This window comes from Brassica oleracea, chromosome C2, assembly GCF_000695525.1.
Source record: "Brassica oleracea var. oleracea cultivar TO1000 chromosome C2, BOL, whole genome shotgun sequence".
Taxonomy (NCBI): Eukaryota; Viridiplantae; Streptophyta; class Magnoliopsida; order Brassicales; family Brassicaceae; genus Brassica; species Brassica oleracea.
The window spans coordinates 13,519,854-13,539,325 of NC_027749.1; the positions used below are offsets into that span (position 1 = coordinate 13,519,854).

The 19,472-nt window shown below is 30.5% G+C and overlaps 3 protein-coding genes and 1 long non-coding RNA gene across 4 annotated transcripts; 3 read left to right on the forward strand and 1 right to left on the reverse strand.

Moving 5' to 3' along the window:
- Positions 1-515: 515 nt before the first annotated feature.
- LOC106322980 lies at positions 516-3,592 on the reverse strand. Its single transcript, XR_001266604.1, has 3 exons — positions 3,128-3,592; positions 985-3,049; positions 516-908 (listed from the first exon to the last, which is right to left on the reverse strand). It is a non-coding gene; the product is annotated as an uncharacterized LOC106322980 (long non-coding RNA).
- A 1,138-nt stretch (positions 3,593-4,730) lies between these two features.
- Positions 4,731-5,298, forward strand: LOC106325963 (putative FBD-associated F-box protein At5g56700; the record flags this gene model as incomplete). The annotated part of the gene is given in 2 exon segments (XM_013764011.1): positions 4,731-4,787; positions 4,847-5,298. Coding segments are annotated over 2 exon segments (207 nt in total), but the record flags the coding sequence as incomplete, so codon positions are not given.
- Positions 5,299-5,953: 655 nt separating this feature from the next.
- Positions 5,954-7,037, forward strand: LOC106323498 (transmembrane ascorbate ferrireductase 1-like). Its single transcript, XM_013761610.1, has 4 exons — positions 5,954-6,127; positions 6,292-6,340; positions 6,441-6,640; positions 6,726-7,037. The coding sequence occupies exons 1-4, from the start codon at positions 5,981-5,983 to the stop codon at positions 7,035-7,037; spliced, it is 708 nt and encodes a 235-aa protein (XP_013617064.1). The 5' UTR covers positions 5,954-5,980.
- Positions 7,038-15,172: 8,135 nt separating this feature from the next.
- LOC106323499 lies at positions 15,173-16,545 on the forward strand. Its single transcript, XM_013761611.1, has 5 exons — positions 15,173-15,262; positions 15,558-15,585; positions 15,784-15,846; positions 16,142-16,281; positions 16,387-16,545. The coding sequence occupies exons 1-5, from the start codon at positions 15,173-15,175 to the stop codon at positions 16,543-16,545; spliced, it is 480 nt and encodes a 159-aa protein (XP_013617065.1).
- Positions 16,546-19,472: the final 2,927 nt, after the last annotated feature.

The window sequence follows — 19,472 nt, forward strand, 5'->3', positions numbered from 1 at the left end:
CGATTTTGGCGGGAAAACATGCTTTTGCTGTTTTGGCGGGAAAACGCGTTTTTGTGGTTTTGGCGAGAAAATGCGTTTTGCAGGTTTGGCGGGAAAACGCATTTTTGCGGTTTTGGCAAGAAAACGCGTTTTTACGGTTTTGGCGGGAAAACACGTTTTTGGAGGACACACATTTTTACGGTTTTCGTGGGAAAACGAGATTTTTTGGTTTTGGCGGGAAAACACTTTTTTTGGTTTTGGCGGAAAAACATATTTTTGCAATTTTGGCGGGAAAACACGGTTTGCGACTTTGGCAGGAAAACATGTTTTTTTTGTGTTTTGACTGAAAAAGGTATTTTGGGGTGTTGGCGTGAAAACATTTTTTTTTGTGATTTTGGCATGAAAACATGTTTTCGGTTTTTGCGGAAAAACACGTTTTTGCAATATTGACGGGAAAACATTTTTTTGCAATTTTAGCGGAAAAATGCGTTTTGGGGTTTTGGCGTGAAAAAGTAGTTTTAAGCACGGGAAAAAATGTTTTTGTAGTTTTGTCAGTTTTCGTTTGTGACAAAAATGATATTATGTTTAGGTTTGTAATTTGTGAATTACATTAGGGGTATAATAGACATTGTACCTTTTTGAATGAACCATCTCCATTCAAATGATCCAAATTGGTTCAGCTGAATGGACTTTAAAATTAAGCCTAAATTTTCAAAAGTCATCCGGATGATCCATCTGAATGAGTTACACTTTTAGTGTATAAGCAAATAAAATTCTCATCTTCATCCAGATGGCCCATCCAGACCCAGATGGAGAAACAAACAGGCCCATAGTCAGACAGATCATCTTCCACGTTTTTCTCCCTTTTAGAACAAATAGTATAGTCTTGTGAGCTTAACGTCTTGCTGAAGAAGTTGTACTCGTCGTACCTAATCAAAAGTACAAAAAAGATATAACCAAATACTCAAAATTTCAGATTTTTGTTGATTGAGACAAGAATGATACCTGATGAAGCATCCATCGGAGAAGACTCGGCCACCACGACGTTGAAAGGGTAAGCAACGAGGGATTTAGCTTTTATCTGAGCAAAACATAAGTCCAAGTCTGTCTTGTGAAGATCTTTCATACACTCTGTAAGCATAGACTGTCAAGTTTCTGGTGCTGTTGAGTACTTGGCTGTAGCCTTTAGCTTCCACAAGTGGAGAGACGGCGTCCATGGCGGTAAGGAATTTGGTGACGATGAGACTCTCTGCTGCGGCGTCGTTGTTAGGTAACTTAGGTTACTACACATCAAGAAACAATTATCTAATTGATTATGGACAAGAATATCAGATTTTGGATTCTTCTGTAAAAAAAGTAATGACGAAGAAGATGAATCTAGAGTAATTAACTTAATATCATTGGATTTATCTTGACCATTCATGCTAAAAATACAAAAGTAAATCTGATGACTGAAAAATTAGGTAGATATATGTCTTGTCAAGATGTCTAACAGATGATCTTAGCCTTTGAGAGGTACGAGGGATGTGTGGCTGAGGTTAAGTCCCGCCACATGTGTAATTTTTTTTTTGTCATCGATTGGATTAATATTAAAATGGATGAAATGCAGTCGAATACACATAAACCGGCAAAAAACACTTTTCTTCCAGAGCCAGAAGCCGGCAAAGATCGAAATCTTTCCAGAGCCATAAGCGATAAACTACTAGACAACTACATAGAAATGATGACAAAAAATTCTAAAATCAGCCAAAAGCCAAGATGTAAGAAAGAAAACAGCCTCGAGCAGTCCAAAGAGCAAAGCACATCGATCTCCCTAAAGGATAGGAACAGGTCGGAGAAACATGTAGATGACCTGAAATAAACTTCTATCCAAAAAGCTAAAGCATAAATGTGGAGGATCCTCAAAGTTCACGCAGTAACCAGTCGGAACTTACATCAGTCCATCCATATTGTAGCACAAATAAATCCAGATAGATCTTCAAGTGGATCCAGAAGAGAACTCTGAATATAAACTAAAACTGAAGTCATTCCACATAAACTTACACTCGAACAAGGCTGACAAGAATTCATATGAATCAACCAAGAACTGAAGATGAGGTGTTGCGACTGGAATGAAGAACTAAGAGACCTCTGATGCCTTGCTTGAAAGACTGCCAAACCAACCCCAAACAATGAAGACCCCACATCTGAACCGGCTAAGTACTTCCACCGCAAACCAGAAAAAAGATAAGGTTTAACAAGGGCAGTCCAAACCAAACAGAGAACACCATTAGAACCAAAGCTACTTCAGTGAAAACCTCAACAAAGCATAAAACCGAAGAGAAACCCATCGCACAAACAGGTTAATCTTGATTCACAAAACTTAACAAACCAGAAACCTAGCAACCAACACACTAATCTTGACTGCAAGAGATAAAACTACTACAAACCAAGCCACAACCTGTGATAAGCGAGAAACAGAGGCCATCCGACACCATCGATCCAAACTCAAACCCATTCGGATCTAAAATCAGCTTCCCCATCACTCACACGCGGAAAGAGCACACCATGACACAGAAGCCGACCTCACCGAAGACGAACCATCGTCTAGACACCGCTCTAATACCCAAAGCACCACCATCGTCGGATAAACCTCCATCACCAACCACCACCGTCGAAACTCAGATGACTACACAAGACCAATTACTAGAAAGGAGAGAGCAAGGAGGTCCTCTCACAGCACGGCGAGGAGCGCATGCCGGAGAAGACTTCAGATCTAGAAGATGAAGCTGAGGCGGCTCTTAGGTTGGGAGAGAGAGTTTTAGGGTTTCCGTTTATATTTCTCCCGCCACATGTGTAGTTAGGTTAGTCAATTGTGTGTTTTAAGACTAAATTGAATAAGTTAACAATGAGTTACAAAATTGAGATAAAGTGTCTTTGGAGCATTAAAAAGGTCCTCAGAGGCTTCAAAACATCATATGTCTTCCTCCATCTGGAATATCAAGCCCGACACTTCCGTGGATCTGTTGGGCATTATGGAAAATTTGCAATCTCTTGCTCTTTGAAAACAAAGAGGCGACACCGGAAGACACTGCAATTAATGGACTTCTCTTAGTCCGATAATGGATTCAAGCGCAAAATCAAACGGAGAAGACAGCGAAAGGACTACCTGGTGCTGGAATAAAACGACAAGCTATGGCTTCACCGGTCACTGGACAAATCATTTGCAAAAACAGATGCGGCTTGGAACGAGGAACACCAAACAGCAGGCCTTGCGTGGATCTTCACCGGTCTCACCACTCCGGGAACCAAACAAGGGATCTCTGATTCACGACTTCGTAAGTTCCCCTTTGATAGCAGAAGCTCTCGCCGTTCGTTCAAGTCTCTATCATGCAGCTTCTCTTGAGATCACATCAATTAGAGTTTGCTCCGACAATCAAACGCTCATCAGAGCTATTAATCAGCAGCAACAGGTGAAAGAGATAATAGGAATTGTCACTGATATCCTCAAGTTCGCTTCAACCTTTGTGAATTTCTCAGCATCGCACCTATCTCGTGATCTGAATCGGGAAACCGATCAGTTAGCAAAATCAACCCTACGGGGCTTTATTTCTTCTTTGTAATGGACCAAATTTGGGCTAGTTTTGGCCTTTTCTAATTAATGGAAAACTCAGTGAACAAAAAAAAGTATTTTTGGAGAAGAATGTGATATTAAAAGATGAAAAGTGATCTTGAATGATATTATTTATTAAGAAATTTTCTATTATAGTCTTTTTTAAGTTTTTATTACAAAAATAGCCATCAATAAGAAAAATGACCAAAAGAAGTTTTATTAAAAAGCAAAAATACATTTATACCCTATTATTTTTTTATTCAGATAATCATAACTCGAATGCTATAATTTAGGGTATGACTGGTTCAAACGCAATAGTTGTAGTTGCGGTTGCGGAAGTTTGCGGATGCGGTTTCTAGCGGTTTTAAGAGATTTGTACGACTGGTTCTGCGGTTAAAAATTGGTGCGTTTGCGGGATATTCATGACTGGTTAACTACCAAATGCAACAGCGGTTAAATAATAAATTAACAATATTTACATTTTATATAATTATAAAAATATCAAAAATCATAATATTATAATAAATATAAAAATTATATTTAGAAAGTTACAGTTTTAAATTTTTTAAAATTTTTTAAAATTATATTTCACAAATTTATAGTTTTAAATTTTTAAAAATTATAGAAAATATTTTTATTTTTATAATTCTAATTAAAAAAATTTTATCCAATATTTTTGTTTTTTGTATTTATATTGTTTAAAAACAAAATTTATCCTCCCGCAACCGCAAACGCTAGTTGCAACCAACTTTTGAATTTATAAGGTTAAGAACGGTTTGAGTGATTGTTGCAAAATGCCAACAACCGTAAAAACTGCGTCTGCGTGTGATAGCGGAGAAACCAGTTATACCCACTGTAGTAAATTTTTGTAAGTTGATTTATGGCGCAGTAAATCTTACTTACGAGTTAAAATGACACTTATAAATCTATTAAAATGCCCAGGCCCAAGCCCACTAAAAATTATAAAGTACACGCTAGCCCAATTAGTTAGAATCGGAACAGATCGATGAGGTGAGAGTGGTGGTGGTGGTGACTGTAGTCGGTTTATCGACGGCGAGAACAAAGCTTTCTTCTGATTCTAACCCTCTCTCTCAATTCTTTGCTCGGACATTGTCTCTATTAAGAAGCGAAATTGGTTTACATCGTCGTAAAGTGATTTCTTTTCCGCTTCCTCAAAGATTCTCCTAAACTCCGAGTCCTCAATCTCGACCGCGCTGTAAGTTTATTTCCTTAGACTCTTTGTATGGTGTAATCTTAACTCTCTCTCTCTTCTAGTCTCGGTATCAACGCTTTGACGAGTACGAGTACGAACGGACTAGCTGGGACAATGAATGGAGCGTGACTCCAAACTGTTGGTTGAAGACTCTTGAAACTTTCGAGTTTTCAGGGTGCAAGGGAAGACCACAAGAGAGAGAGCTTTCTTGAGCTTTTTCTTTACTAATGCTCGTTGCCTGAAATCTACATCAATCTTGCGCTAAGACTGATGTTGAAACTTGAAAAATGATCTAATAGTCGGTAGTTTTGGAGTGTGGATCTTAGGTCTGTTTTGTTGTCCAGGAACTGGTGGGTTCTTTTAACCATGGATGTTCGATTTGTATTGGAGAATGGATGTTTGGTTTTGTTTTGTTGTCCAGGAATTAGTAAATGTGTAGTGTGTGACTTGCGACTCAAACCTCTTATTAAAGAAGATACCCAACTCAGGTTGTGTTTCTCTCTTGTTAAATTAATTTATTTCCTCTGTTTCTAATTTTTTGTACTCATCTCATCTCTTAGTATTAGAAAATGTTCATATCTTAGTTGGGCTACTTAGCTTTTTGGTTAGGCTTCATTGGGCAACATTGTAAAAGTTTCTCCTTCAGACACTTCCCACCAAAAAATCTTAGTCTTTTACATAAGAAAGCTACATTCATTTGCACAGTAATGCTCAAATGTCTCGTAGATTGCAAACACCTTTACAACCAAAATGATTAGACCGTTCAATACAGTGGATGGATGTAGAGCTCACGACTCTCTGATTGTAGGCCTAATAAGGTCTTTCTTTTAAATAACTGGGCTGATCTCGAATAGGTTTAATTTGAGCCTGTAAAGTGTAAACAGAATCAGTGGCACGTTACGTAAATTCTTCAATCGTTGACTGGTTTGTACAACAACGTGCGGGGGTTAGTAGATAACAGATCCAGCGGTCTAAAATCTATCATATTTTCATCTAAGGGTCACAAATACACACACAATTGAATAAAAAATACTGTAAGTTAATTAACGGGGAGTAGCATGTGCCTGTTACTGTTAGCCCAAGTCCAATACAACAAAGCGGATAAAAACCAAAAAAGTCTTTAAAGACTGTCAAGATGATTTCAGGTTCTTCTATCATTTCTCGGACATCAAAGAAGATTATAAACAAGACCAAACATGTCTGTCGTAATAAACGCCAGGATAGTGGCGTTTGCGGTACACGCCCTCGCCGTGGTCGCTTCGGTTATGCTGTTTGTTTGGTCAATATGTTACAGAGGTGGATTTGCGTGGGAATCTACCAACAAGACCCTCCTCATCTTCAATGTAAACTCTTCTCTATCTCCTTCTCTCGTTGTTTGATTTCTCAAAGTCATGATTTTGTTTCCATCTAACAAAAAAATAACATTTATGTTTTAATTGTGATGCTCAAATATTAAAATCATTTTCATTATTTATATTTTTTTTTGTTTTTAATGATCTTTATCTAGCTGCATCCTGTTTTGACTCTCACCGGCTTAGTAATTCTGGGAGGAGAAGGTAACAAAACAATAAGAAATTTATAAACAAAAAGCGATATTTTCTTACTTTTATACAGTCTCAAATTGCGTTTTGTTTTTTTTTTCTCAAAAAATATCAGCAATTATAAGTTACAAATCGCTTCCATTTGAGAAACGAGTGAACAAATTGATCCACCTTGTTTTCCACGCAATCGCCATTATTCTTGGAATCTTGGGAATCTATGCTGCTTTCAAGCACCATAACGAGAAACACGTCCCAAATCTCTATACCATCCATTCTTGGGTTGGTATTGGTGTCATTGTCCTTTACGCTCTCCAGGTAAAATAATGAAAGAAACTTTTTGAAATTAAAGAACAATCTTTTGAATCCAAGTAAATGAAGTTTAAAAAAAAAAACTTTGCAGTGGCTGTATAGCTTTATTATCTACTTCTTCCCAGGAGGATCATCAACTCTCAGAAGGGACTTACTTCCGTGGCACATTTTCCTCGGTGTCTTTGTCTATGTTCTTGCAGTTGGAAACTCGGTTTTAGGGTTTCTTGAAAAGCTTACTTTCTTGGAAAAGTCAGGGCTTGACAAGTTTGGATCAGAAGCGTTCCTTGTCAACTTCATGGCTATTATCACTATTCTGTTTGGTACTTTTGTGCTTCTCATTGTTTACTCCAAGTCTCCTCCTTCGGTTGAAGAAGATAACAACTATAGCTACTCACCTATATGACTATTCAATTTTACTTTCCTTTGAAGTTTGTTTGTCTTAAACCTAATAATGCCACTTTCTTCTGTCATAAATTTTCTAGTAAATGGTCTTCAAACTTTAATTTCTTTAATAAATAATTTTTTTCTTGTAGTTTCAGTGGCTTCAAACCGGACGTTATTTGTTCGGTCTGGGTGAACCAATCAGGTCTGAAATTAAACCGTAATATCTTAATATTAAACTAAAATCTGAAAATGGTTAAAATGAAAAAAAAAAAACTGATATGAGTTTCTTTCATCTAATCTATTAACTTGAACTCTTATTTTAAATTTACTGCACATGAGCAGAAATAGTAGTTTCAAATATAATATTTTTTTATTTTAAACTAAACATCATTTACATTTGAACATTATTATTTTTATATTTTAAATTCAACGTTTTGGAAAAAAATCATAAATGTATATTAGTCTTATCCTTTTTTGGTTTAACTACTCCAATTTAATTTTATTTAAATGTCTATAAAGTTTAAATTACATTTTATAATTAATTTTTTACTTATACTATATTGTATTTAATGATTATTTATTTTAAATATATCTCTTATCATATATTCTAATTATATATATATATAAATATATAAATTCTTATAAGTTTGAACTTTTGTTTGTTTTATTTAAAATACGCTAAACTGAAAAAAAATCAAAATTTTAATTAACCTTCTGAACCGATAAATTCAAATAATTTTTAATCATTTAAAAAAAAAATTATTGATTAGCGTTTCTTTAGTTTTATATTTGTTAATGCACACTTACAAATAATTTTGTTAAAATATATGTATTTATACAAAATATGATATATAAGTTGATGAAAAAATTATATTTGTAGTTATATTCAGCTTATATTTATTAATGTAATATATATATATATATATACATATTAATTTAATGGTGATTTATGAGTTATTAGTTTATTAATATACTTTAGTACTTTTTCCAAAATAAATATTTATATAGAACATTTACTTTAATGGTGATATAGGAGTTCATAGTCATTATCATATTTTAAAAACTTTACAAAAATATAAACTTTTATAGTAAAATTTTACATGTATAAGGTTATGCCATGCCATCTTTTTCTTGTTGAAATTGAATGGGATGATGATACATATGCGCTTATTTTTATTAATGTAATACATATATGCAGGTTAATATAATGGTGATATATGAATTATTAGTTTATTAATATATTTTAGTAATCTTGCCAAAATAAATATTTATATAGAACATTTATACAGAACATTTACATTAAAGGTGATATACAGTGGCGGATCTAGGATAAATTTCTACCCGGGGCAAAACAACAAAACACTAGTAATATATTTATAAATTCAAATTTTCATCCAAAGCATTAATAAAATTCTAAGCAAAATTACACTTAAAAAAAAATTCATGGGGGGCAGCTGCCCCACCCACCTCCCACCTAGTTCCGCCACTGGTGATATGCGAGTTAATAGTTATTACCATATTAAAAGAATTTACAAAAAAAATAATATTTAAGGAAAATTGTACATGTCATAATAAAGTTATGTCATATCATTTTTCTTGTTGAAATTGAATGTGATGATGAAATACGTAAATCACTTAGTAAACAATGTTTAGGGACTGAATCAGTTTAAAATTAATAAAAAAAATAACCAGTTAAAATTAACAAAAATTATCAATGAATACCATACTAAATTTGAATTTTACGTTATAAGAAGTTTAGAACACGTAATATCAGTGAAATTAATGAAGCTTACATGCTGTAATTCTCCTTTGGTCATGGACACATGAAGCATATTCTTATGGCATGCTACTTACCTCTTTAATTGATCTAATCCATACCATTACTCACCAAAAATAACTCTCGTTATAAGCTTTCGGGATTTCATGATCTGTTTAACTGAGTTTTGTGTTTTGAAAAAAACAATAAAATTTGCAGTTGTATCTTTTTCCCCTATCATAACAAACGAAAATGCAACCGAACCAGGAGGAAATTGATGAAGCTTTGGCAGCGTCTCTGCTGTATGATGATCCTGAATCGACAATTTGTGATACAGTTACATTAAGGCAGATTCAACAGCAACAAGGTAAATCATTCTTTTTTTGTAAAAACAAAACAAGGTAAATCATTCCTAAGATTTTTTTTAATGACTGTTTGATGTATTGCTTTTGATATAGAATTAGTTTAAATGACATAAAATCAAAAATATTTAAAATTTAAATAATTGTTATAAGAAATAAATTAGAGGGTAAAAAGTAAATATAATTAAGCCTGTTAGAATTTATATATTAAGATTTTTATGTATTATTATAAACGAGATTTTGAGTCAATTTTAATTTAAGAATTAATATACATATTTCCATATCTATAAGTAAAAATTAAAATAATCGATATGTACTAACTAATACATTTATTGTAGCTAAATCACAATTATCTCTCCATTTATATTCTATATTATACAAGATTCTGATATAAGTTGGTATCCATCTAGTATGATAAGTATTTTCACAAATTCAAGAGGTGTATGTAACTTATAAATTCTTATAATGTCTTATTGATATCTTACGCTACTACCAAAAGTATCTTTTAAAAGACTATACTATATTATTTGTAAAAAAGGTGTTCAGGTCTTATTGTGTCGCAAAAACTCAAAGAAGTTAGTGTGCACCGTTCATTACGTGACCGTAAAGAACTTGCACAAAATTCCAACTAGCCTTTTCACTCCCTCTCCCTTCTTTTTTCTTCCTATCTCTATCTACCTTCTAACTACAAAACTAATATTTTTCTCAATATAGTCATTCAGCAAATTAACCTATTAGAATTAGGTAATATCTATTTTTTTGTTGCCAATTAAAATGTGGATTTTATATTTGATATGAGAAGAATTAGGCGTTTTGTTAGATGTAGGATCCCTTTACAGGTACACTTGTATGTATATATCTATTCTATTAAAACAGTAGTGTGACAAATTGATAAAAGTAGGGTCTAATTTTTTTTTATAATTATATCTAAATAATTATCTAAATATCATATAACCGTTCTAAATGTAACTGCCTCTACATAATTTTAGTTTTGGACTAATTACCCATTATGTGGGCCATCATTACTTACGTTAATAAAACTTACATTCTAAACTGATCGAATCTTATTGTAACTTCGTCCCTCTTTAGTTCCAATATTTTCGCAACCCACTTCTATTGAATACATATAATAATAATTTACATAATGCATTTGAGCGTGTGATGACAAAATACTATTATATGGTCGACTAATATTTACATAACGAACGCTAATTAATCAGATTCTTAATGTTTGATGCGACAATATGCCATTTTCATTCATATAAATGATTGATCCATTCTTATTCATATTCTTTATATATACTAAACAAAAAAATATTTAAATCCAGTTCACACGCAAGGTTTTAAAAGGTAACAATATCAATATACTAAACCAAAAAAATAGAAATCGGTCCATTAGAATTTTCAATAAATGTGTAAATATTTTTCTGTTCCTTGGTGTAAAAACAAACCAGTTCATGGTTAAGAAAAACTATTGTCGGCTTGTGGTTCAGAAAAACCAGTTTGGCTCCGAAATGTTATGTTTACCTTGTCGGCTTGTGGTTCAGAAAAACCAGTTTGGCTCCGAAAGGTTATGTTTACCTTGTCGGCTTGTAGCTCTGGAGTGGTCTTGTATCAAACGTTTAAAAGTTTATTAACTTAACAGATGACAAAAAAAATGGTTCAGAAAAACTATCCAGTTCATTATAATTATTTTATCAATATATAATGGCTTGCTGGTTCAGTGTAAATGTATATAGATTTTGAGTTGGTAACGGGTTTTATCAAATCAACTGGTATCGAATCGCGGGTTTGTAGCGGTTTTTTTATTTTTTTTTGTCTGTTTTTGTCTATTTTTATCTGATTAACGGATCTATTCTATTAAATCATGATCATGACTAATTGATAAACGATTGGTCCAATAATTTCCCCCTTCATGACCTACTTAAAAAATAACCAAATATATTCTAAATCTATTCTATTAAAACACAAGTGTGACCTATTGATGTCGGTTGACTCCAACAAATATTTTCCATGATACCTACTTTTTTATATGATAACTGTATATAAGAAAAATACAAACTTTATACGATAACCACCGCATCAGTTAGCCTAATAACCACCACATCAGTTCTTACCTAACTGATCAATATATTTGGGCCATAAACATTAAATTTACAAAACCCATTAAAATTGATCTATGGACTTTGATTTACATAATTTATTTATAATTGGTATACAAATTATTATGTGTAATAATAATGTAATTATAATTATATACGAAATTAAATCATGTTTAATTTTTATTTTTATTTTATTTATTTAATCTATCTATTTAATTACTATTTTTTTTACTAAACAAAACTGTAACAATATTTTATTATTTTTTGGCAAAATAACAGTTTGAAAATAAAGTACCATATTAACGTGTTAAAGTCTATGGCACAAATGTATAATTTAACAATATAATAAATTCAATACAATTAAACAAATACTTTACTAATCATTTTTTTAAAATTACGCAAATGCGTTTGTTGATAAAAAAACAAGTATGATTACAAAAAATACATATATATTACAAGGAAAGAAACAAATATATAAATTTAATTTTAAATAATATATACAAAACAAATAATATACCCGCCCACTCTCTAGTATATATTAATATACCAATTTTCACTCATCAGTTGTCGTGAGTTCTTGACGTTGGTTGAAATTTCACTTTAAACTCTGAGTTTGTGGTATTTTGTAATATAATTAATTAATTTTTTTTTATTTTTCTTCCTTCCTTCTAAGCATATTTTGTAAATGAAATTGATATCAAATGTTGTATCACTTAACTTGATATTCTTTTCAAACATATTTTCATCTTGTAGTGATGATCCCTCCGCTTAGGGTTTGTCCTCCTGAGTGTCCTCAGCGATTTGTCTGGCCGTACTGTCCTGTTCCGTATCCTCACGGCCATGATACTCTGCCATTTGTTTGCCTGTATTGTCCCGTTCCATATTTTCACGTCCATGATTGCCCTCCGGTAGTAATAATGACTATATCGTAAACGTTTGTTTGTTTTTAAGCTCTAAGAAGAAACACATTCATTTTTTTTTTGTTGACTGAAGGCTTAGAAACACATTAATTTGCGAAAAATCTTTCCTTTCTTATAATATGTTAGAGTAGAGAAGCATTTACTGGCCATATCTATGGTAATAGCTCCACAGACATGTATAGACGTAGTTTCTCGGATATAGGGTCAAGTAGTGGACACGGTGATTCCGAAAATATGAACGTGGAGGTAAACACAATGTCAAACCGAAAATTTCATCCATACTAACTCCTATTTCATGATATAATCTAATATATATGTATATATACCCCTGACTTCTGTTCTCTCGGTGAGCAGGTAGTGAATGAGTTAATAGAATCAGTGGGAGACGTCAATAGAGGATTACCTCAATCAAAAGTCTCCCGGTTGCCAACTCATAAGTACGGAGAAACACCCAAATGCAGGTGGTGGTGGGAAAAGAAAAAGAAGTTTGTCTCAGATGATTCGCAGTATGTTCATATCACTGTATATTCTTCAACTTGTTTACATATAATTTTACCACAACTTCTTTACATATACAGCTTGTGGGTCCTCATTTCTATATTTTTTTTTAATGTTGTGTGTATTGATTTACTATACCATGATTAATCCATATAAGAATCTGATAGTTTTGGTTAAAACACATATACAAGTTTTAGTTTAGACCATGCTTTTAGTTTTAGTTTGATTTAGTTTTGTGGTGACGTTATAGGTGTTCGATATGCCTAATCGACTATGAGAAGGGAGATAGAATAACCACTTTGACCCCTTGTAATCATATCTACCATACAGATTGCATTTCAGAGTGGTTGGAAAAAAGCACGGTATGATCATAAATTCAGTTTAGATTTTCATTTCATATTTATAAACATGCTACGTTGGCAGAACTGAAAATTCATTTATATATTCTTTTAAATGAAATTGAAAGTTACACCCAAAAGATATTCATATCTAAAAACTAATGCAATTATACATTATTGTTTATGCAGGTATGCTGTGTGTGCAAACGCAAGGTCTATTGTTAAAGTGTGAAATAGTAATTTATCACCGGATAAAATAATGAAACTCGAAGAATTGTCATCCATGGTGGAAATTCCTTTCCTCTTTTCTATTTATCGTATTTTAATGTTTTAAATGTGTTAACTGAGTAACTATATAAAGATTTGTTCTGCATATGATGTGAACATGTTAGAAATATAGCAAACGTGTCAAATCAGATAAGTCAAAACTTTGAAACATAAAATGAAAATGCAAGAAAAATAAAGTAATATAATTCACGGCATAGATAGTTAAACGAGTTTTATTTTTGTTGAATTATAATATTAAAAGAATTGAAGCACTGGCTTGACACACTAATCACATCTACTACATTTTCTCTAAGAGACCAAAAGATATAAGACTCTTTCCAAAACTCTTCAACCGTGTCTTACAAATATTTGAATCCTTTCACGCATTACCGTGTCAGTTGAAGACAAAATAATACGGCATTAGCTGACCTCCCAATATTGGAGCCTCAAGTTACCAAATCTTTAACATCAACAAGTCTATTGCTTTTTTTTTTACCAATAAGTCTTTTTTTTTTTTTGAACACAAAAAAAAAAAAAGTCTATTGTTTATAAATCATAACTATAAGAAAAATCAATATAGTCTGCTCAACAATGAATCCATTATGACCCAAAAATAAAATTTTAAAATTAAACAGTAAACCTTTCTTGGTTTCTGATAAATCATCAAATTAAAGATGGTAGTTACCCAATGTTTCCAAGCTGTGTCAAGATTGTATGTGTTATCATTTGTAGAAATAATAAGATTCTACATGTTTATTAATAGATCAGGTGAGTTCCCATAATTTAAATAACCAAAAAACTTCTACGGGCTTGCACAAGAATGGTAAATCTCCCTCCAACAGTTGCTTATGAACCATTATATTCATGGATAATGTGGTTTCTCTGGACAGAACCAACTCATTGAAGAAAAATCTTTTTATTTAATATAGTAATTTACATCTATGCTAATCATAACAAAGTTTTACATGTTACTTTTATCTAATAATAAAATGATGCAAACGAAATAACTCCTACAAAAATTTAACTTATCAATAAAATAAACTTAAATTATTTGAAGTTAGTCATTACAAATAATATATATATATATATATATATATATATATATATTGATAACTTTTTATATTTTATTTAGGAAATTTGGTTTTCGTTATTTCTTTACTATTTCATACACTCATGCGCATTAAATGGAAGGCATTCCAGATCAAATTTCTGCATCTTTATGGAATTCACAATAATTTTTATCTAGTATTTGCAAATTTTTTATTTAAAATAATTTTATTGAATAATTTTATGTGTGTTTTGATTATTGTATTTGATTTTTTTTTATTTTTCAGAATAAACATTTTATTTTTGAGAACAAACATTTACTTTTAATAAAAAAAAGTTATTTTATTAATTGAAAATTAAAAACTGAAAACCAAAATCTAAAACAACCATTCATGTTTTTCAAAAAATTAAAATCTACTACAAAATAAAAAAAAACAAAAACTAAAAACCAAAATTTAAAAACTAAAATCCAGAAAATGTGAATATAACCAACAGAAGAATTGGAATCACTTTAACATTATAGAAATTAATCAGATTAAAATAAACAAAATTAAATCTTGGGTAACATATTAAAAGTGAAGTTGACGTTATAAGAATTTTAAACCCAAAACATTAGTGGAAATTAATGAACATTACATGGTCATAATGCTCATTTAGTCACGAGAACATGACACAAATTTTTACAGCGTGCTAATTACCTCTTTAATTGATCTAATTAATTTCATTAATCACAAAAATAACTCTTACTAAAAAAATTCCAGGGTTCCATAAAATGGTAAGTGATGGGAATGATTGTGGCCTGATTCCTTTTGAGTTTCTGACAATCTTTCCGTTTGTAGTTTTTCCTTTATATAACAAACAAGAATGCAGCCAAACCAGGTGGAAATTGATGAAGCTTTGGCAGCGTCTCTGCTGTACGATGATCCTGAATCGATAATTTACGATGAAGTTACTGCAAGGCAGATTCAACAACGAGAAGAAGGTAAACCGTTTGTAAGGTTTTGTTATAATAAACACACATACATATGGTGCTTTTTGTTTTCAGCTAACCTCGATTTAGTATAATCATAAAAAAAAAATTTATATAGAGGCTTGTATGATTTCTTTAATTGCTGATTAAGAAATCATCAATTATTAATTAATGTTTAAGTTATTGCACATATTGTCGAATTTATAGACGATTAGTTATGACCATCTATTTTTGTTGTTACAAAATTATACAGAAGCCTCTTTAATTTCTGATGAAAAGCTGGCGAAAGAATGGCAAGATATGGAAGGTAATTTTGTTATGAAAATTAAAATTACAGTTTGTAAGTTAATGCTATAAACTGAATATTAATCCCAGCCATTTGAAAGTACAATAACTGAAAATTAGTGTTGCTAAAAATATTTGAGATCTGTCTATATCAGTATATTATTTGATTTTTATCTCTATTTAATTATTTGATTCATTACAAAATTTTGGCTAAATGTAGGCAATCCTCAAATCTCTCTAAGTGATGACGAAAAATATGCTAAAATGTTGCAAGAAGAAGAATGTATGTGTTTTCTTATCGCTGTTTTAGATTATTTTATTTGTCGAATACAAGTTTTAAAAAAGAGGTTGGAGGTGATGTACAATTGTTTTTTTGTTGTTGTTGTTGATGTATGTTTAATATGATCTGTGTTATCCCAAGATTTGGAAAATCATGTTTTTCCAACTGACGACGTAAATCAAATTATCAATCAATTCCAAGACATGGAAGGTATCAAACGCATCTCAACATTATGTATATAAGTTGTAAAGTAATGTTGAAATAGTAAAAAAATATTCATTTTGTTTTTAATTTGTAGTGAATGGTTCGACCTCCCTTCACTGTGGAAGTTCATCACATCAACAAGGTCATGTTGGGGGTTCCATAGATACTTCATCTCACAGTTTTCAGCCTCCTCCTCCTAGTGGTGATGTTGATCCTGACAATATGACTTATGAGGTATTAAAAAAAAATGACGATGTTACTAGAATTTTTTTAATAGTACATAAGTAACTTAATAATTTAGGAGATGTCATACTTCTGGTTAGGAACTGAATGAATTAGGAGAATCAATTGGAGCGGTCAACAAAGGATTGTCCAAGAGTACAATCGATCAAATACCAACGCATAAATTTGGCGCGAGTTCGTGGTTTAGAAAGAAAGCTTCTAGCTCCGGAGAAACTGAGTAAGAACTATTTTATTGTTTTATTGTTTCGTGTATGAAACTATGAATAGTTTATCTATATATATTATCCATCATTCTTTTATATTTTAGTTACAGAATAAATATTATCTTTTCAGCATTTTTGTATTTTTACAAAGGAACAAATATATCATTAATGAAAACTATATTTTAAAGTCTCTGATAATTAAATTTATTTTAGAAAATATATTTCGTATAGATAAAACTGAGAACTCAAAAAAAATTAAGACCCGTTTAAGAAATAAAGATTTTTTTGCATCATTTATTTGGTGTTTATGTTGGGATTCTTATTGGTTTGTATTGGTTTCGAGGAATATTGAAGGTGTTCGATATGTCTTATTGAATTCAAGAAAGGAGATACGATATCGACTTTGCCATGTGCTCATATCTATCATAAGGAATGCATTTCACATTGGTTGGAGGAAAACAAGGTATGAACATAATTAATTTTGACTATTTTGTCTACATAAATCTATATTTTTATAGTATACTGGAAGATACTTTTAAAATAACAAGAATTACATTTTAAATGTTATTGTTTTATATATGCAGAGTTGCTGCGTTTGCAAAGCTGAAGTTGGACCATAATGCTAATACCAGTTGTACTGTTATATTAGAATTGAGTGAGTAAATGAAAACAAAAAAAAGTATTAAAGTTAATAGCAATTGCTAGATTGTTAATAGAAATAGTAAAAGTATAAATCAAATATATGGTTGAAAATATAGAATGCTATTTAATGAAATTTCAATATTGAATTCGTTTTGTATTTCCGTATGTCGTTGAAGGTATTTAATTTGCTTGATAATTATATTTAACCTTCAAAATAATAAATGATAATTGAATGTGAAATTCAATTTTAGCATTCAAAACAGATAAGTAAACCGTTTAAATCTCCTATATATTAATTGAAGAACATTTGAAAATATGTAACCTCAATTTTGTAATAATTAAAAAAAAATTCTTCCTTATGTGTCAATCAATTAGGTAGTTAATTAATCCTACGTGTCAGCTTCACATTGAAATTGAAAAACATGTTGATCCAATTCGATTTTTATATCTCACTAAAAACATTTATTTAATACCAATTATATGATATCATATGATATTAACTAAAGCAAGGTGGTTATTTATTATATATTATTTTCATAAATAAAACCTACGGAATTACCAAATGTGATTATGATATATATAGTAATTAATGACTTTAAATAATAAAAATTTGCTAATAATATGTATGCTTTCTATCATTTTTGTTTAATTTTTCACTATTAAAATAAATTACACAATTACATTAATCATATATTAAAATTTTAAATTTTTTTGTATATGCTGTATTTTGAATTTTTCAAAACGAGTATAAATTACTAAAACTGTTAAAAGTCTCACATAAACTTTTATGATCAATGTTAAATTTGTTTTCTATAATAAGATACAATGATAATAAAATCATATAAATAAATAATTTTATTTTAATAGGTGTTTATGTTAATATATATATATATACCTCATATCGTTTAAATTTAATTATATATCATATACGATAGATAAGATTGATTATTTTGATTTATTTATTCTAAAATGGTTGCGAGTAAACAAGAGCGGTCATTTTATTTATATGTGCAAGCCAATTTATTACATAATAGTAACTGATTTCGTAGTTATTTAATATATAATTATTATTTTATTATTTCATATTATGCAGAAAAATATAAAATAAGTATTTATTCTGCACAAGGCGCATATCTTAACCTAAGTATGTATCTCTTTAATAATTTTGAATCTTAAACATTTTCTAAATCTCAGGCCAAAATAAAAGAAAGAAATGAGAATAACTCAAAAATCAATATTTATATCGAGTAATAACCAAAATGACAAAAAAAAAATATCGAAGATAGATAGGATTGGCACGTGAAAGTAAACTTCTCATAATCATAATTAACTTTTAAATTGCTAAATCATGATATAAAATCAAGCTGACATAGTTTCATTGTAACCAAATAGTAGGCATGAGATTCTTCGACCTAAACGTTAGGTTTTTATGCGATAAATAATTTTTTGACCTAAAATATTTTTAAAAATAGGATCAGTTCATTAGTAAACAAATTATGTAATTAACAAAAACGTTTTAAAAAAATTGTTTAAGGGCCAAATATATTAATTCGATCAATAATATAATTTTTGTCCATACGATATTTCTTAAATAATTTTCATATAAATTTACGCGCAGGTCTTATCCTAGTTACTAAATAAACTTGATGTCCATAATTAAATCGCTATGAAGGAAATACCAATTCCCTACCTATGAAATTCAATAGGTGAAATCGTCTAAAATATCAAAAATTAATATTGCTTACTCTAACAGAGAAATGCATTGTTCTTGACTTAATTGCTCACAAAATTATTTTAGGTGTTATTATTTTTTAGTTTTAGTTATGCAGGGGCTTTGGGGTCTTTGGGTCGGGTTTGGATAGGTTCTTTCCAGGGTCAAGTTTTCTATAATCCCCTATATATTAATTGATAAGCATTTGAAAAATTAGAACCTTAATTTTGTATAAATTAAAAAAAAACCTCAAATCCTAGGTGGCACTCTAAATGCCTTCTAAATTTCATTTCAAAGAATTTTAGAGCATCTAATATAAAGTATAGTTTAATCTAATGGTGTCACATTATTCCATAATTATATAACACTAAAGAACATTATATTAACCTAAAATATATGAAGTGTGTATTCTTTCCTTAAATAAAAGCTACGAAATTACCTAATATGATTTACATATATACGGGAATTAATGATTATGAATAATAATGATTATGAATAATAAAGATTTGATAACAATTTTTGCATCCTTCTTCATTTTTGTTTAAATTTATATTATTAAAAAAACTTAAACAATCACATTAACCATATAATAAAAAAATTAGATTTTTTCTTATATGTTATATTTT

Coding starts and splice junctions, on each gene's coding strand:
- LOC106323498 (XM_013761610.1), top strand. CDS start 5,981: ATGTCTGTCGTAATAAACGCCAGGATAGTGGCGTTTGCGGTACACGCC. Junction 6,128..6,291: donor AGACCCTCCTCATCTTCAAT/GTAAACTCTTCT, acceptor ATCTTTATCTAG/CTGCATCCTGTTTTGACTCT. Junction 6,341..6,440: donor AGTAATTCTGGGAGGAGAAG/GTAACAAAACAA, acceptor AAAAAATATCAG/CAATTATAAGTTACAAATCG.
- LOC106323499 (XM_013761611.1), top strand. CDS start 15,173: ATGCAGCCAAACCAGGTGGAAATTGATGAAGCTTTGGCAGCGTCTCTG. Junction 15,586..15,783: donor AGAATGGCAAGATATGGAAG/GTAATTTTGTTA, acceptor GGCTAAATGTAG/GCAATCCTCAAATCTCTCTA. Junction 15,847..16,141: donor AATGTTGCAAGAAGAAGAAT/GTATGTGTTTTC, acceptor TTTAATTTGTAG/TGAATGGTTCGACCTCCCTT.